The sequence below is a fragment of the Triticum urartu genome, chromosome 7, assembly GCF_003073215.2.
Source record: "Triticum urartu cultivar G1812 chromosome 7, Tu2.1, whole genome shotgun sequence".
Taxonomy (NCBI): Eukaryota; Viridiplantae; Streptophyta; class Magnoliopsida; order Poales; family Poaceae; genus Triticum; species Triticum urartu.
The window spans coordinates 239,258,709-239,278,908 of NC_053028.1; the positions used below are offsets into that span (position 1 = coordinate 239,258,709).

The window sequence follows — 20,200 nt, forward strand, 5'->3', positions numbered from 1 at the left end:
TGTCTATCTAAGTGGGAGTTCTTAAGTAATATGATTAAATTGAATTTTAATTTATCATGAACTTAGTACCTGATAGTATTTTTACATGTCTATGTTGTTGTAGATACTAGTTGACCCATTGCGCCAAATGGCGCAGAGACCTGCTAAAGACATGTTGTCGATGAAAATAGTTTCATGCTGCAAGAACCTTCAACTAAATCATGCTATTTTTAAACATGTTTATTACGTTGTTAAATAATAGTCTGGGAAAAGGGAAACTTTGCATAATATGAATATGTTCAGTTTGAAAATATGACCACTATGATGAGAGAGTAAAGTTGGCATGGTTGTATTTTTTTAGCAAGTTTGAAAACATGGTTATCATGATGAGAAACCTGACCGTGCATCTTTTTCCTGCAAAAAAAGAAGGAAAAAGATAAGAAACCTAAGAAAAAAACATGTCTTTGTTGTGCATATACGGAGATATAGGGATCAGGAGGTATTATGATAGTCCATACCTGAAAAAAAGAAGGAAAAAGATAAGAAACCTAAGGGAAAAAACATGTCTTTGTTGTGCACATACAGAGATATAGGGATCAGGAGGTATTAGGATAGCTCATATGTTATTTAGCCCAACCCACATAGAGCGATGCATGTGGACCGAGTTGAATATGAAGCGGCAGGGGACGGATCCAGCGGAGAATGTCTATCCCCTTCCTTTCTTTCTCAGTTCCTCAGCTGGGTGACAAAGGCGTTTCCTCAACCACGGACCAGTGCAATTTCTTATCCGTTGCGCCAAATGGTGCAGAGACCCGCTAAAGCCATGTTGTGGATGAAAATAGTTTCTTTTGCAAGGACATATTCAGTACTCGTTGTAGAAAGCCCATATATTAAACCATACTCTTTTGAAAATGTTTATCACATTGTGAAATCCAAGTTTGAAAAAAAGTGTATAACTGTTGCACCAAAAAAATATTTCTATAACACTGCCCATCGCGCTAAATGGCACCGAGTCCCATTTAAAACCATGTACTTGCTAAAAATATTTGAAATTTTTCAGTAATTGTGTTTGAGCAAATACATACGGTAAGAACTTAGTAAAAGTTTAATTGATTGTTTGCTTAAGCTCACATAAAATGCAAGATGGCAACAACAGAGCACAATTGTATCATGTGCACCAGCAGCCAAAATTAGTTAGCTAATAAATTGTCTGAAGGGAACCAACCATTTTAGAGTAGTTTATTCCACATCTCATTCTCCTCGAAAATGAGCCCAAGTGGCCATCAACAAAAATACAATTGTTTTGATACAACAACGGTAAGAGAAGTGAGTAACCACCAAAGAAACAAAACATTTAAATTAGTTTTTTCTAACCATGGAGGAGAGTTGCATGTGAACTTTATAAAAGAAGGCCAACATCAAGGAACATCATGTTGACATACTCATCTTGCTCTCCGTTCTTGTCATCAGTCCCGACAATCAGCTCCTGACCAACACCTTAAGCAACAACCACGACAATGCCCCTTCTTCTTTATCCTTGCATATACAGGAACTCAATCAGGTCAAGAAAAAAAAGATATGAATCAACTCTCAAGATCAAGTGAGATGGGTGCCTTCCCTGTCTACTACCGCCAGGCTCAACACCAACTCCACGTATCAAGCACATGTTGCCTTTCCACAACATGACAACACTCTTCAAAGCAACAAACAAAAAGATTGGGCCTACACTGACGCCTCATTACCTGAGAAGAATAAAAAAGGGAGCTCACCTTGATGAGTTGGAATCAGACACACTCGTTGTAGCTCGACCAATTGTAATAAAAACTAAAGATACGAGCACAACAATTTCTATCGCAATTGCAAACTATTAAAGATGCCTTCAAGGGCCAAAAGAAAAAATGCATACAAACATGAATTGCCCAAAACAATTCTAAAATGCCAGACCACCATCATATAGGGCATATTTTCAGTATATCTTAACATTTCATATGATATGATAATTTATCATATTTATGGAGAAAAAACCAACCAACAGTTCATCCAGAAAAATGTGCTTGCCATAAGAGTGCTCCATAAAGAAGTAAAATATTATCTTATCAGACAAACAATTGAATATCTCTGGACCAAATATATGCTGGTGTAAAACAAAAACACATCAGGAGAAGCAATTACGATACAATGACAATATAAAGATGCATTTTGAAATATTTAACATCTGGTTGGGTAAGTAGCAGAACTCAATGTTTTTGGATAAGTAAGGGACAGTCACCAACATGCTACAGTATCGATAAATACATAGAAGGACATAAAATATCTTACACTTTGAGCCGCATCCCCAAATCTTGTAGATAAGTGCAATATGATTTCCGAAGGTAAGTCTCTTTCTTTAAATCAATGGCATCCCTCTTAGATAGAGAATTCTCTTCTATTTCCTTTCTACTGAAATAACATGAAGCACTAAGTTTGCCAGCTTCCTTATTCTCGCTCTTTGTAATTCCGTAGGGGCTATTTTCTACAATTCTGTAAATTAATAGCTAGAGCTACATTTCACTACAACAACCAGTGGACAATGTATTTGACTAAAGTAGTACTAATATTGTAACATCCCAAAATCCTAAATTTTGGAATGTTATATAAATAGATAGATTTGATTAATTGTTTGAGTTGATTCTTTTTGCAAATCGAAGCTCCTGACCTAAACTTTCTGATAAGGCCAAATTCACTTAATTTTGGTACTGTTAGAAATTGTTTTATGTTGCAAGAGTGATTTGCTTGGTTTTGATGTTTTCCGAATTGTCTTCTTCGTTCTTTATGATCTTTTGAGTGATTGCTTATGTGTGGTTACTATTGCTTGCTTACGATAGATTGACCGGAGTGTGACAAGTAGAACCATCAGGAGTTTTGAGTGCGAATCATCTTCATCAACATTGCAGGCAAGTTCACACTTTGATCATATTCCTTTCATACCTAGTTTTTATGCATTAGTTTCAACCTCAAACATTGCATGAGTAGGATTGATAACATGTGGGTAGTGGGAAGTAGTTGATGAGGTAGGAACCTATTGCCCTGCATTCAAACCTTGGGAGTTACTATTACGTTATGCTTATACTGCTATGCTATGCTCATAAACGTGGATTGGGTTTGAGAGTATTCATGACAGATGTGAGATTGTTAATTAATGGTTTACTTAAGGTGACAACTTTAACACACATCTGGGTGGATTGAGGCACCTGGGTATTCCAGCGATTGCCTGTTTAGGCACCTGGGTATTCCAGCGATTGCCTGTTTTTTTATGAACCGCCACCCAGTCTCAAAGGGATCATGAGATTATTCATACTAGAAACTTCCGTGTGCATCCACAAGCTATTATGGGCTCTAGCATAGTTCATTAAGTCGTGTGAACTCTTACAGTGGTAGACTAGCAGATGTAGGGGTAGTAGGTGGTACGGTCTACCCATCGTAAGGTGCAAACGCTTCTGAAAGACTATGTCTTGGTCATCCGTTTCTCAAACACCATGTAGTGCGAGAAATCCAACGGAGGAGATCGAGTCTTGTGGGGAAAAGTGAGCAAACCTCTGCAGAGTGTATAAACTAATCATGATTAGTCGTGCCCCCGGTTATGGACGTCTTGAGTATCTAGTACTTGGATTATCATGTGAATCTCATCATGTGACTTTAATTAATCTTGTTGGGTTTTAATGATGATGCTTAATTGGGATTGAGAGGGTGTCTACACTCTCAATGTTAACAACAACCATGATATTTAAATAAAATTTATTCCTCTGCAGTAGGGAAAAATTGGCTTTTCGCAAAAACCTTATATCCATAGAGCTTTTCCACCAGCCATATATGCATGTAGTGATAGCCATTGTTCATCATTTCTCTATGGTGTGAATTTGCCAGTACATTCAATGTACTGACCCTTTGTGGCTGCAACGTCTCATGTTGCAGGACTTCTTACGACGAGTAAGTGATACGTTAGGGTTACTATTTCTACACTCAACTTTGCCGTTGGTGTTGATGGAAATCCACAACCTTGTTACTTCCGCTATTTGGATTGAGGTAATAGTATTTTATGTTACTTTATACATGTGATTTACCTCTATTATAAATCCTTGAGTACTCTGTGTGTCAGCATACCGATCCAGGGATGACACTTAAGCACAGAGACTTGACCGTCTAAGGTCGGGTCGCTACAAGATGGTATCAGAGCACATGTTGACTGTAGGACATGACCCTAGAAATTGGCAAGCCCATAGGAAAGATTTTCTCTACAACTTTCTTTTCAAAAGGATCTTTTACCTCTCTTCTCTTCTGAGCTTATTCAAATATTCCCTTTTAGTGAGACCATACCCTTTTCCCCTTTTTGACCACACCAAGAATCGGCTGATGAGACCACTCCAAGAAGTACAAGATATTGGACAACTAAGACCACTTTGGAATGAAGAGGACTTTTACCGTGTATTATAATAATGGAGACTACAACGGTTGAAGACTCCGAAGACTAGGAGAATTTGAAGGCCCTGTAGAATTTTCCAGATTTGTATGACCTAGGAAGGCACCCCTTATGGAACTTGGCAGACTAAGGAAGCTGTCAATACCCAAGATCAAGGTGTATCGGAGAAAGACTGGAACATTGAGAGTTAAAAACTCAAAGTTTTGTCAAGAAAACCCTAAGGCAGGAGATATCAATTATAGAAGATAGCTCATGGCAATGACAAGGGCAGAAACACGGCTATCCCTGATGATACCGCCCGTTGACGCTATTGTCACCGTGCTGAGTTAAGGATGCATGTCTTCAGAATGGATTGGATGGAAGAAGGCTGATGGAGCACCTATCAGCAAAAGATGAAGTTTTAACCTAGGCCGGTGTATCACCAGGATCTGGAGTAATACATCAAGAAGTTTAAGATGGACTTGCAGGAAGTCATATTTGACAAGGAAGCATTTCGTGAAGAACTCAGGACCCTAGAAGCTGAAAGTAGCCAAGCTGGAGGAGCTACAACCTCGAGATACCAGAGATTTGTCAGGAACTGAAGGACAGTAGGACCATGGTTCATGTCAGGGATGTGAAACCCAGAAGTTTGGAAATGCAACTCCAGAATATTAAAGGACGTCACAAGAGACTTCACGTCAACAGAGATGATCTGGCAAAAGAACTTAAGAAAAACAAGCATGATCGGAAAAAACCATTAGAGGCATGAACAAGACTTGAAGGGTTAGACAACCTTGAAGATTTATTGACCTTTAGAAGACCCAACCCCTGTTATATGCCTACGTTAGATGCGACGTTTGTGAGCTGTCATTTGTTTGATGTTTTTCGACAGCCACAATAAAATCTGTCTTTTCAAAACCATTGTTTGTATTGTGTGCGTCCCTCCCCCTCTCCCTTATCTTACCCCAAACCCACATGGACCCAATAGAGGATGAATGGAGATGAGCTTGTATTTTCTGGACCGATGAGTCAGTTGTTGACGGACCAATGGATTCAGAACATGGAGGATAACATGAAGAATAACCCTATAGTCGGAAAGGATATGACCCAGCATGCTCTTAAGTGCTTTGAAAGAGGTGCTGCTACTTGGTGGAGGATGTACCAAACCATCAATGGATGGCAAGGAGTAACCACTTGGAAAGAATTTAAGTTGACTCTGCCAAAGTCTCGGCTGGTGTCCCAGAAGTTGAAGCCTTATGGAAAGGATATGAAGAAACCTTGTGCATGCAAGATTTGTGGAGAAATAGGACACACCCATAAAGAACACAAGGATGAATGCCCTAATTGTGAAGAAAGTCACCCAGTTGAAAAATGCCCAACTAGGTAGATTACTTGTTTCTTGTGTGAAGGAACTACCCACTATCCTGCTCAGTGCCACATTTACCCCATGGTACAACGAACCATCCAGCAGAGGAAAGAAGTAATGAAAGGAGCCCTCATGGAAATTTTAGAAGAAACTGTGATGAAGGAAGAGATGGAGGACACATCTAAAGAAGATCCGAGTAAACCCTGCACTAAGTCTTGCTATTCATGTGGAGAAGAAGGACACATCTCCCAAAATTGTTTGAATGGGGATCTAGTAGAACTCCTGACAGAGGAAGTAGAATACGACCCATAGGAAATAGAAGCCCTGATTGGAATGGAAAAGTCCAGGAAGAGAAACCGATTGGAGCCCAAGAGGAACCTGAGTCATATCACCTGTTACAGGTGCAAGGAGTCAGGGCACTACCTCAGCAATTGCCCAAAAAGGAAACCTCGAGACTTTTCAGAGGTAATATGTTTTCGTTGTAATGGAGCAGGGCACTTTGCCAGAGAATGCCCCAAGGAGAAGGAAACTAGTGCTAGATAGTTGAGTTTGCAACAAAAGAAATGGAGTAGTAGAAGTGAGAACATTTTCTTTTATATTGAGGTGTTGAGTTGAGACATGTAATGGAAAAGCGAGAGATTGTAATCATTTGAGAATAAATAAAGTTAGCATCGTTGGTACTGATATGGATTTTATGAGTTTTTACTTTATGAAGAAGGATTTTGGCCATTTTAAGGATATGAGAAATATGGTCTATGGAAAATTTGTGCATTTTAAGGGTGGTAGTACCCTGTAAGAACCGTTGACCCCAGGAAAAGATAGGGATACTCCACTGAGTGGATTTCAGACAAAATGAATACGAATTTTGTCTCGATATGTGTGATACCCCCAAGAGTAGGTGGGGTGAAGTTGGAGACCGTCAGTTGTTTGGACCAAATGTGATCAAGGAGTCAGAAGAGAATGTTAAGTTGATTCGAGATAGACTGAAGGTAGCTCAGTCCAGGCAGAAGAGTTATGCAGACTCAAAAACGCAAGGAGGTAGTCTATGAGATTGGAGACAGAGCATGTCTTCGTGCGTCCCCTCTGCGAGGAGTTAAACGATTTGGACTTAAGGGAAAGTTATCCCCGAGATTTGTAGGACCATACCAAGTTTTGGAGCTTATGAGAGAAGTGGCCAGCAAGTTGGAGTCACCGGAAGGACTGTCAGGAGTTCATGATGTGTTTCACATTTCCCAGTTGAAGAAGTGCCATACAGAGATGGCCAATATTCCCCTATAAGGACGCTTGACCCTGGAAAGGATAATGATGTTCCACGAAGTGGAGTATGGACTTCATAAGTATAAGTTTTTTTATCTCGGTATGTGGGATAATCCACGAATATGAAGAGACGAATTACTATTGGATATAAAGGAGGTACGATGTTGGTATTATGGAACGATTTTAACTCCATGATAAGTCTGAGTGATCATGTCCTAGTTTGATGCCAATAGAAGGAAGGAAGACAGTACAATTGGATGAATTTAAGTATGCTAGGAAGTTGGAAGTTGGATGTTGGAATAATGATAAGTTGCCCAGAAGATAAGTTCAAGGTTTACAAATGATGAGATGGGCCATAACTCACAGGCCCCAGGACCTGCCAAGAAGCAAGCACATTCTTGCTGAAGGAAAACTCTGGAAGAAGTTACGATTTTATCGACAGACTATCTTATAGGAGTTACGCAAAACCTGAGAGTTGTGAAGAAACAATAGTTGTTTGTTTGGCTTGCAGAATCTATGGATCCATCCGAACTTTGGTTCGTCGACAACAGAAATTCTGCAATGCTTGTGAGGATGACCGAGTGTTAGAATGCGAGATTCACTAAACCGTATACAGGGTAATGATTTGGGTGCGAGATGGATTAATCACCATACCGACTTACTCTTATTATTCGCCTTGCTATATGTGATGGTAAATCTGAGAGACTTACCTATAGTAGAGAAACGACGATCAAACCTTGTTTAAACCCTAGAATGGTATAAGAATTTTCCCTTGTACACGGCAGCTTTTGTGAAAGTGCAACTATCTCTAGGTGGTTTTGGTAATTCATAACAACATATAGCTCATTGAGCTAATGCTATTTCAAGATGACTATTTCAGAAAAGCTCAATGATTGGCATGGCATGGATGTGAAAGTGAAACCCTCAAAATGCTAAGGACAAAGGATTGGCTCAAGCTCAAAAGCTCAAGACTCTTCATTTTATATTTTAGTGATCCAAGATTACATTGAGTCTTTAGGAAAAGCCAATACTATCAAGAAGGGATGAGATGTTGCTTAATGAGTCTTTTGCTTCATGTGCTTAGTGATATGCTCCAAAATCCTCGGCTACTTTCCCACTTCCACAAATGACCTAAACCCTAAGCCAAACTCGGTCATACCGATTCTTTATATCCGGCGCCACCGAGTTTCACTTGTCATAAGCCACTGCCAAACCCTAGCAATTCGATTCTACCGATAGGGATCTCGGTCTCACCGAGATGGGATTGCAAACTCTCTGTTTCCCTTTCGTAACTTTTCGTCTCACCGAAAGAGCAAATCGATCCCACCGAGATTGCAATGTAAACTCTTTGTTTCCCTTTTGTAACTTTTCGGTCTCACCGAAAGAGCAAATCGGTCCCACCGAGTTTGCCTGACCAACTCTCTGGTTAGCTTATTACCAAACTCGGTGTAATCGGTCTCACCGAGATTACGTTATGCCTAAACCCTAACCATATCGGTCCTACCGAGTTGCATGTCAGTCCCACCGAAAATCTCTAACGGTCACTAGGTTTACCTTTTCGGTCCGACCGAGTTTGTTGATTCGGTCCCACCGAGATTGGAAAACTATGTGTAACGATTGGATTTTGTGTGGAGGCTATATATACCCCTCCACCTCCTCTTCATTCGGGGAGAGAGCCATCAGAACACATACATAATTCCAACTCATATGTTCTGAGAGAGAACCACCTACTCATGTGTTGAGACCAAGATATTCTATTCCTACCATATGAATCTTGATCTCTAGCCTTCCCCAAGTTGCTTTCCACTCAAATCTTCTTTCCACAAAATCCAAATCCTATGAGAGAGAGTTGAGTGTTGGGGAGACTATCATTTGAAGCACAAGAGCAAGGAGTTCATCATCAACACACCATTTGTTACTTGGAGAGTGGTGTCTCCTAGATTGGCTAGGTGTCACTTGGGAGCCTCCGACAAGATTGTGGAGTTGAACCAAGGAGTTTGTAAGGGCAAGGAGATCGCCTACTTCGTGAAGATCTACCGCTAGTGAGGCAAGTCCTTCGTGGGCGATGGCCATGGTGGGATAGACAAGGTTGCTACTTCGTGGACCCTTCGTGGGTGGAGCCCTTCGTGGACTCGCGCGACTGTTACCCTTCGTGGGTTGAAGTCTCCATCAACGTGGATGTAGGATAGCACCACCTATCCGAACCACGGGAAAAACATCTGTGTCTCCAATTGCGTTTGAATTCTCCAAACCCTTCCCTTTACATTCTTGCAAGTTGCATGATTTACTTTCCGCTGCCAATATACTCTTTGCATGCTTGCTTGAATTGTGTGATGATTGCTTGACTTGTCCTACAATAGCTAAAATCTGCCAAGAACTAAAATTGAGAAAAGGTTAAGTTTTTATTTGGTCAAATAGTCTAATCACCCCTCCCCCCCTCTAGACATACTTTCGATCCTACAAGTGGTATCAGAGCTTTGGTCTCCATTTGCTTGATCTCCATAGCTTTTGGTGGTCATAGCCTTGGTTTCACAACCTAGGAGAGTATGGCGTCTAGCGAGGGAAATTATCACCGTAGAGGTCCTTACTTTGATGGTACTAATTTTGCTAGTTGGAAGCATAAAATGAAAATGCATATTCTTGGACATAACCCCGCTGTTTGGGCTATTGTGTGTGTTGGTTTGCAAGGTGACTTCTTTGATGGGAAAGAACCAAACCGTGAAGCTACCGCGGATGAGTTGAAGATGTTGCAATACAATGCTCAAGCTTGTGATATTCTCTTCAACGGATTATGCCCCGAAGAATTCAACAAAATCAGCCGTCTTGAGAATGCAAAGGAAATTTGGGACACTTTGATTGGTATGCACGAAGGTACCGACTCCATCAAGGAATCCAAGTTGGATGTGCTTCAAAGTCAACTTGACAAGTTCAAAATGAAGGATGGTGAAGGTGTCGCTGAAATGTACTCTAGGCTTGCTCTCATCACAAATGAGATTGCCGACTTAGGAAGTGAAGAGATGACCGATAGATTCATCATCAAGAAGATTCTAAGAGCCTTGGATGGAAAATATGATACCGTGTGTACATTGATCCAAATGATACCCAATTACAAAGATCTCAAGCTAACGGAGGTGATTGGAAGAATTGTTGCTCATGAGATGTCACTTAAGGATAAAGAGGAACTTCACAACAAATCAAGTGGTGCCTACAAAGCCTCATGTGAAGCCCCTACATCATCAAGTGAGAAACAAAACTTCAATGAAGAATTGAGCTTAATGATGAAGAACTTCAACAAGTTCTGCAAGAGTAAAAGCAAAGATAGAAGTTTCAAGTCAAGGTCCTACAATGACAAAAGATCTTCTAGTCGAGAGCGAAACTGCTATAGTTGTGAAAGACCCGAACACTATTCCAATGAGTGTACGGCTCCCTACAAGAGAAGAGAAGATTCTCCAAAAAGAAGAAGCAAAGAATCACCACCAAGAGAGAGAAGGAGTAGAGATGATCGTTATGAACGAAGATACTCACGGAGAAGTAAGGATTCGGAAAGGAAGGAAGAATCATCAAGGAGCTACACAAAACGAAGACATCAAGCTCATGTTGGTGAATGGGTATCCGGCTCCGACTCCGACAGCCACTCCGAGAGAAGTTATCACTCTGACTCCGAAGATACTCAAGATGAAGGTGTTGCCGGTCTAGCACTTGTGTCAACTAACTCCTACGACATATTTGACTCACCAAATGAAGGAATTGGAAGATGCTTCATGGCCAAAAGTCCTAAGGTAACACACCCCAAGTATGTTGATTTCAATAATGATGAAGATGACTTGTTAGGTGATGATTTGCTTGTTGACAACTCTAGTGATGAATACTATGCTGAAACGTCAATTAATCATGCTAATCAAGATAAAACGAATGACAATGATAAGGAGAAGATTGAGGTTCTAACTAAAGAACTAAACACTCTTAAGTTAGCTCATGAAACTATCTTCGAAAATCATCAAGAACTTTTAAGAGCTCATGAGAAATTACGCTTTGAAAAGCTCAATCTTGAGCAAGAGCATGAGTTCTTAAAAGCAATCAATAATAATCTCCGCAAAAAAAGTTCTTCTTACATTGCCAAGCGTTTACTCTTATCCACTTACATGCCTCAAGTCAAGTCTAGTAATAAGAACAAGAAAGATTCTTCCTCTAGTAGTAACAATGATCATGCTAAATCCAATATTGTTGCTTCCAGTAGTTCTCTTGATTCCACTAATGATTTTCTTAGCCAAGTTACACTTGAGCAAGAAAATAACTTATTGAAGGAAATTATAAAGAAAGGTGTTTACAAGAGCGTTGCCGGGAGAAAGCAATTCGAGGAAATTGTACACAAGCAAGGAAGGCACCGGAAGAATCAAGGTGTTGGTTTTGAACGAAAGTTCAATGCCAATGGAGTTGAGTGGGAAGAAGATCAATACCCCAAGACGAAGTTTGTTCCTCAACAAGAGAAGTATGATACTTCTTTCAAGGGGACACAAGCTCAAGATGATCTTCCACCATAATACTACAAGCAAAAAAGCAAGGACAAGCTTCAAGAGGAAATTGATGCATTTGAAGAACCTCCTAAGACCTTAGTCAAGTGAATTCCCAAGACTACTTCAAGTTCCACTTCATCAAGTACGACTACAACTCCAAAAATTCCCATCAAGATGGTGTGAATTCAAAAAAAGAAGAACTAGAGAGTTCTTGAAGGTGACTCCGCCAACATACTTCACTCTTATCATTTTGGCAAGAACAAATGCAATCAACTTCCACATCTTGCACTAGTTCAAGGAGTCACAAACCCTCTTGTTGGTAAGACAAGGGACAAGGTAACCTAAAAGTTTTCATGGACATCATCTTATGTGTGCATCACTCTATGTCTATGGATATCCTTGTTTGTTTCTTGTGGGACTAACCCATGTAGGTATTGAAAGTGCAATTCACTCAAATGGATAGCTCCAAGTGATCTGCATCAACATTGAGCATCCACATCTTCAACATCTACATGAAGTCATCATCGACAAAACCCGAGGTTAGTTCATCCCTCTAAGGGGGGATATCACATCTAGAGGGAGCTTTACTCTAAGACTTGAGCTAAAGCAACTCTAAAGATGTGAACACAACAATGCTTTATGTAAAAGTGGTAACCCCACTTGAGCTTAAACGATGAGTATGACCTATGATCAAGTGTTCTCACTTGACTCCTAAGTCAATATACTCATATATAGATGACCTTGTCATTGCAAATTGCTTGATAGATGCTAGAATTGGTTGTGCATGCCTTGTCACATATTTCATTTGCCATCTTATTGTGTGAGCATGCTGGTTGCATATTTTACTCATTCGAGGACATCCACTTGTTGTTTTGATTGTTTGGTTTTATTTCCTTTTGCCAAGTGGATGGACAAGAATGCCTAAGAACCTCCTCTAGCTATCTATGCTTTTCTCGTCTCAAACTCTATTCATGCTACATCACAAAATTTGATCAAGTCAGATTCGAACCACTCTGTGTGAGGAGCGCTCGGAATCCCCGATTCGTCATAGACTTAAACTTCCAAAACCTCTTTATGATTCTCGGTCTGACCGATACCCTACTTTCGGTCCTACCGAGATCATTAAGTTGATCTAGGTTTTCGATCTCGGTGCAACCGATTTGAACCATTCGGTCACACCGAGTTGCAACAACTATATACAGTTTTGCATCTCGGTGCCACCGAGTTATTCCACTCGGTCACACCGACAGGGTCGGGCTATATATAGTCACGGGCAAAAATTTGAAAATTTCTCCGAACCCCTTCGCCCGCGCGATAGCCTGCTCTGCCAACTTGGTCTCCGGATCGTCTCCTCGCCGCCAGCCGCCTCCAGTCGCTGGTCTCCGTCGCCGTCAACGGAAATTGAACCCCGCCATTGCCGCCGTAGCGAGTCTCCGCCGAACTAGGGTATGGACTCGATCTTTGTGCTATTCACCAATCCGATTCTTAGCACATTGTGATCATCATGATTTTTGCCACGTTTGTTAAACTTCTATCCAGTCAATGAACTCGTAGATTAGGTTTAATTCAAAAAATTTAGGTTTCCACCGAAACCATTTCGGACCCACCGAGTTGAAAAACTCGGTCCCACCGATTTGGCTTATGCCATTGCACAAGTGAGACTCGGTCTGACCGAGAATTACTTATCGGTGTGACCGATTTTGGAACTCTGTGAAACCCTAGCAGTCTCGGTGCCACCGAACTGTGACTCGGTCTGACCGAGTTCACTAGTTTAGGTGCCAAACTGCTTCGGTATCACCGAGTTTAGAAATCGGTAGATCCGAGATGCTTTCAGTGGGAAACTAAAACTAAGTTTTTGAATTATTTTTTTGCAAAAATCTCTGCATTTTGTGATGCTTATCCATTCTATCTCATCTATAACCTATTCACAGGGTCAGCAGTCAGAGTTTGCATCATGTCAGACCAAAGTGATAGCCAGAACTTGTCAGAGCAGCAAGTGCAGATGAGTGAGGGCACTAGTCCCTCAAGTTCCTCAGATGATGGCAGTAGGAGCACCCCTAGCAATCTGCCTAAAGCTGCCACAAGACAGAGAAAGAAGAGAACCTCAGACATGACAGATGTGAGATTGTTAATTAATGGTTTACTTAAGGTGACAACTTTAACACACATCTGGGTGGATTGAGGCATCTGGGTATTCCAGCGATTGCCTGTTTAGGCACCTGGGTATTCCAGCGATTGCCTGTTTTTTTATGAACCGCCACCCAGTCTCAAAGGGATCATGAGATTATTCATACTAGAAACTTCCGTGTGCATCCACAAGCTATTATGGGCTCTAGCATAGTTGATTAAGTCGTGTGAACTCTTATAGTGGTACACTAGCAGATGTAGGGGTAGTAGGTGATACGGTCTACCCATCATAAGATGCAAACGCTTCTGAAAGACTATGTCTCGGTCATCCATTTCTCAAACACCATGTAGTGCGAGAAATCCAACAAAGAAGATCGAGTCTTGTGGGGAAAAGTGCGCAAACCTCTGCAGAGTGTATAAACTAATCATGATTAGCCGTGTCCCCGGTTATGGACGTCTTGAGTATCTAGTACTTGAATTATCATGTGAATCTCATCATGTGACTTCAATTAATCTTGTTGCGTTTTAATGGTGATGCTTAATTGGGATTGATAGGGTGTCTACACTCTCAATGTTAACAACCACCATGATAGTTAAATAAAATTTATTCATTTGCAGTAGGAAAAAATTGGCTTTTCACAAAAACCTTATAACCATAGAGCTTTTCCACCAGCCATATATGCATATAGTAATAGCCATTGTTCATCATTTCTCTATGATGTGAATTTGCCAGTACATTCAATGTACTGATCCTTTGTGGCTGCAACGTCTCATGTTACAGGACTTCTTATGACGAGTAAGTGATACATTAGGGTTACAATTTCTACACTCAACTTTGCCGTTGGTGTTGATGGGAATCCACAACCATGTTACTTCCGCTATTTGGATTGAGGTAATAGTATTTTACGTTACTTTATACATGTGATTTACCTCTATTATAAATCCTCGAGTACCGTGTGTGTCAGCATACCGATCCAGGGATGACACTTAAGCACAGAGACTTGACCGTCTGAGGTCAGATCGCTACAAATATAGTGTCTCTATTGTATCTCAAGAATTAACTTGATGTTTGTACAACAAATACTACTCATGAGCGTGACTTTAGCTCTAATTCTTAACCAACTTATCAATGATTATTCTAAAAACTGAAGCGATAAATCTTGTTATTGTACATATGAGATAGCTTAAGTCCAAAGACTACCTTAGGCAGTGGTGTCTTTGGCATGTCATTGTCTAATGAAAGCGACATTTATATAAGTTCTACCAACTCGTCACCAACTTCCTGAAGATTATTCCAAAACCCCAAAGCGAATAGTTTCTTTTACTGGAAATATGAGATAACTGAATGAAATACAAATATAGACTATCCTAGGTGGCAAAGTGTTTGGCATGTCGTCATGTAATGCTAGATGGCGCAACCCATTTATTTTAACTAGGTTATTTGCATATCAAGGCGTTTTATGTATAGCTATAGGTTTTATATAGCATTAAGTAGCACCGGGCACAACATACCTTAAACACAGCAACGGCCGATCAACAGCAGAAACAAACCACACAGATACATGTTATTTCCTTGATCACGGTAGCTAACCTTGACATCACCTGCAAGAGAACCATTAAAATATGGGTCCAGAAATCAAACGGGTGGACGGCCTAAAGAAAGAAAAATACGCATGTAACTTTGCACAAGATATTGAATGAAAGATATGATAACATCAACCTACAAATACGGCTATGTATGGATTAACAACACTAACCACTATATGTTTGAGTGAAAAAACAAAACTGCAGTAATAAGATAAAAAAATGTTCTCAAGGTCACAGCAACACATATTTTAACCAACAAAGATCAACAAGAACCTGTATAGGAGAGCTACCTAGGCATGTCTCTGAAGCTGGTTGTATCTATAGCATACCTTTGGCAAGAAATTACTTGAGGACACATGTCGCTGCTAACTCTGTCTTCCCGACCATTTTCACATCCTTGGAGCCCCATTCCCATACCATTACCCATCTCGACGGTAATTGGTGTATGACACGACCACAAAAACCTAAATCAACATCACCCAGAAGAATCATTTTTAGAACAAGTAGGAAAAGAAGCACAAAGTGATCATCACCACCTTGGCCCTTGGGGAACCAATTTTAACATTATTACCTTTCATTGACATGTTTGAAACAACAACTAACATGCATGTGCCTAGTAAATCTTAAAATAGAGGAAGGATACAACACATGATAGAAGTGAACCCAAATGGTCAAATACTTCAGACTCTGACACACAAGGGAGAATTCCGAACCTGCATCTTACTCAATTGCAAGCTAAAATCAACAGGGAAAGTAACAGAATATGGGACAAGTGTGACCTGAAAAACTAAATCCCATATATGTTCCTCTAAATCCTGTATCATAGAACCATATACTATCCTAAATCAAGTAGCGGAATTATAATCTACCAACAAATTTATAGGGAAAGTATCACCACTATAAGCATTCAAACTAATCATTACATGGTAAATAAAGACTACACAGAACTAAAAGAAAGACAAAAATATAAGTAAAAATATATTCTGATCTCTGTTAGCTTTTGTTACCTCTATCGAGCACCTAATACAGAATCTGCATGATAAATAGGACACAGCCTAGCATACTGAATATAACAATCGTTTGTCGATACATGTCACTATAAAGCCAAATAAGCTGCAACACTTGTAACTTCTTTTGTGCCTCTCAAACTCAAACCCTTTGTAGGAAACATACATCTTCCCTAGAACTTGTGGTTACTGGAATCGAAATGCCTGAAGGAATCACTGCTGCTACCAAGCACCAGTCCCACGCCTGGTCTCTGCACGAGACAAAACCCATGAGCAACCGTTCAAACTATAACATCATGAAAGGAAAGTGGTGCATCAGCTAACACCAACATTTCCTTATTTTCACATATGGTAGGGACCTTAGTATGTTTACAGCAACCAAACCAGAAGCTTGCACTGGCTAGCTCTATGTATCCCTGTGTTATTGAGATCAACACGGTTGTTTTAAATAGCACAACAAAAGTCATTCTAGCATGAAAGTGAAAAAAATAAATGTCCTATAAATGAGAACGCTACGCTTGTTATTTCACATACAGGTGCTAAAAGGTTGTTCTAAGACACATGAGCAAACCAAATGTTTATAAGTTGATAAGTAGCGGCTGCAGTGGCCAGGAACATTTAAATATAGTACCATATGAAGGGAAGACACATGAATACATCAGCTGTGGCTGTGTTCTTCATAAGCAATGCACACATCAATAATGTATGAACCTAGGTCTAAAAAAATCACAGCGAAGAACCAATTTTATTTCAAAAAATGCATTACAAATAAGCATCACAAACAATTAACTTCAGAGCATCTTCTAAAAAAGCATAGAAATATCCATCTCCATCGCTCATCTATTTAGATTGACCATGCTGAATACAAACTTTTTTCCAGCAGTTGGTAACGATGCATTTACCTATATATTGGCCAAAAGACCAATAATATATATCCATGACGACATAAATCCGGTGCTGGAGAAATTATTTATTTCAGAGCATAAAAATTCAATCGGAACCATTTAAATAGTAGGGCTATATACTAATATGAAAATGGATCCCACCTATGGATGTCATCTGATGCCAAGAATGAGAGGAAACTAACTAAGCCTGAATGCCACCCATATTGAAAATATCCATACTATGATTGGGAGGCCAATTGAACATTATACATCACATAATGTACTATGTATGTACATTAAATTCTTTGCCAACTGTATACATTTTGTTTAGACAGTACCCTCAAGTCTCGACTAATACAATATTACATTACCTCTGCTCATTTTGCATAAAATGCCATGCCCGTTGGCTTGTTCTTGTCGCTTGAAAATGCCATGCCCATTGGCTTGTTCTTGTCGCTTGCTTATAATCATCCTTTCTATGGTGCTCACTTTCGTTTTGCTCCTGCTTCTTTTTTGCTTTTCGAAAAAGAGGGGAGAAGTCAAAGAAGGAAAGGTGTCTGCACGCGCCGATGAATCAGGGCCGAAGGGAGGAGGCGGCATGGGGAGAGAAAGAACGGGTGAATCTCACCTTGGTGTGTTGGCGTCGGATGTGCTCACCGTCGCTCGACCTGTGTGCAGAATAAGAACAAAGGTGAATCTATTTTGAACTCAAGGACACCAAAGTGTGACAAAATAAAGGGGAAGCACCAATCCTCCACAAGAAATGGTGCCGATAGGTAGAACATATTCCTTTTCATGTACTGTGGTGGAAGAATTGCAGAAGAAATCAGGCTCACCTATCTTGGAAGGGTCTGACTGCTCCAGGGACATCAAGCCACAATATCTCCAACCACTCATAACCAAAACAATATGCCCTGTCATCAGTTTCAGACTTCCAGTCACCGGAAACTGTATGGGCCAAAATTAATCTTCAGAGAACATAGGAAATACTAAATAAGCAAAAGGATAATCCCTGGAAATGCAATACATGTTGCAAAACAGCAAGATCATCTGTAAAAATATGAAAAAATACACATCTTACCCTTCTGCTTGCACTCCTCGACGACCTGCTCCTTCTCCCTGTCATTGGCCGCCTCCCCTCTCCTGCAGCCACACCCCAGATCCAGAACATTAAAATGATCAGCAGACGAAGTACCATGATAGCACCCCCATAAACGATAATACACGTGTACCTAGGAAATAGAGCAGCTAACCTTAACGAGAAGAAAAGATATGCAACAGATCGTAGAACCTGCAAAACAAATGGGAACGATCTGGTCAGAGCACAACCATGGTACGGTACATAGAAGCAAAAGAACACTACACAAATAAGAAGTTAGATTCTGGCACAAGAGAGGGATTTCATCGCCTCCAGCTTGAGCTTGCCTGCGGGCTCTCTTACATTGCGTCGGACTCAAAGGCAAGGTGAGGAGGCAGGGGAGGGGGAGCAAAAGGGATGGGAGGAGGACCTGCGAGGGCGACGACGTCGTCCTTGCCTGCCTTGTAGGAGAGGACGCTTCTGGAAACGCATGCTTGCACTCACCGGCGCTTGCTGTCGCCCAGCCGACGAGTCTTCCCCAACCTCTGACCCTTCCCACATCCGCCGCTCCTTCAACCCATGCTGCTTCCGCCCGCAGCCGCCATGCCCTTCATGGCCTGCGGCCCTGCCCCCTCTTCCTCGGCCAGCTCTCATGGCTTCCATGGCGTCGTCGATCTGGGATGTCTAATGCATCATGGTCGTCATCGCGCCGTCCTCCTCGATCTATGGCGGCAACGAAGTGGAGACGAGCGGCACAAGAGGGGTCGCGTGGGGCGAGGAGGAAGATAGGGAGAAGAGGAGGCGGTTGCGACAGGAGGAAGAGTGAGAAGAGAAGGGATGGTGGTGGAGGAGGAGGAGGCGGAGCCCGGGCACGCTCGGGGTGGAGCACGGGAGGATGGAGGCGGTCGTGGGATTGGGGAAAGGGGTCTAGGGTTCCACGACCCACTGGAAGCACGCTGCGCGCGAGGAGAGGATTGTCCAAAATCCTTTCGCACCTGCGCGACGTTTCACCCAGTCGATAGATGTCAGAAATGAACCCACCAGTCATACTCTAAAGAAACTTACCAACGGGTGAATATTAAATTTACAAGGTAAAGATCTGACGGCCCAGGCTCAGAACGAGGATGATCCGACGGTCGCGAATGCATGACATCGTGGGATCACCGTGGGAGCGAGTTGGCTAGCTCCTGATTTGTTTTAAATATGGCCCGTGCTGTTGTTCCGTTGAATTTTAATGCGTTCCTAGAGAAATCTAAGTTGAAAAATGATGGTAACAATTACACGGACTGGGTCCATAACTTAAGGATTATCCTCATTGCTATACAGAAGAATTACGTTCTGGAAGCACCGCTGGGTGACAAGCCTGCTGCAGATGCTGCTGACAACGTTAAGAACGTCTGACAGAGCAAAGCTGACGACTACTCGATAGTTCAGTGTGCCATGCTTTACGGTTTAGAACCGGGACTTCAATGATGTTTTGAACGTCATGGAGCATATGAGATGTTCTAGGAGTTGAAGCTAATATTTCAAGAAAATGCTCGGATTGAGAGATATGAAGTCTCCAATAAGTTCTACAACTGCAAAATGGAGGAGAGTAGTTCTGTCAGTTAACATATACTCAGAATGTCTGGGTACCACAACCACTTGACTCAGCTGGGAGTTAATCTTCCTGATGATAGTGCCATGGACAAAGTTTTTCAATCATTGCCACCAAGCTACAAGAGCTTCATGATAAACTATAATATGCAAGACATGGATAAGACAATTCCCGAGATCTTCGCAATGCTAAAGGCTGCGGAGGTAGAAATCAAGAAGGAGCATCAAGTGTTGATGGTCAACAAGACCACCAGTTTCAAGAAGAAGGGCAAAGGGAAGAAGGGTAACTTCAAAAAGAACAGCAAGCAAGTTGCTGCTCAAGTGAAGAAGCCCAAGTCTGGACCTAAGCCTGAGACTGAGTGCTTCTACT

At 41.2% G+C, this 20,200-nt stretch overlaps 1 protein-coding gene across 10 annotated transcripts; it reads right to left on the reverse strand.

Moving 5' to 3' along the window:
* Positions 1-1,091: 1,091 nt before the first annotated feature.
* Positions 1,092-19,219, reverse strand: LOC125521344. Of its 10 annotated transcripts, none has more exons than XM_048686402.1 (10): positions 18,739-19,217; positions 18,389-18,447; positions 18,238-18,299; positions 17,993-18,104; positions 17,785-17,824; positions 17,528-17,664; positions 16,439-16,523; positions 15,595-15,729; positions 15,191-15,280; positions 1,092-1,721 (listed from the first exon to the last, which is right to left on the reverse strand). In XM_048686402.1, the coding sequence occupies exons 1-8, from the start codon at positions 18,895-18,897 to the stop codon at positions 15,685-15,687; spliced, it is 699 nt and encodes a 232-aa protein (XP_048542359.1). In that variant the 5' UTR covers positions 18,898-19,217; the 3' UTR covers positions 1,092-1,721; positions 15,191-15,280; positions 15,595-15,684. The 10 variants fall into 10 exon arrangements, with proteins under 10 accessions (XP_048542359.1, XP_048542361.1, XP_048542360.1 ...); XM_048686404.1 differs by having other exon boundaries at positions 1,098-1,721; positions 18,410-18,447; positions 18,739-19,216; XM_048686403.1 differs by having other exon boundaries at positions 1,107-1,721; positions 16,273-16,523; positions 18,739-19,214.
* Positions 19,220-20,200: the final 981 nt, after the last annotated feature.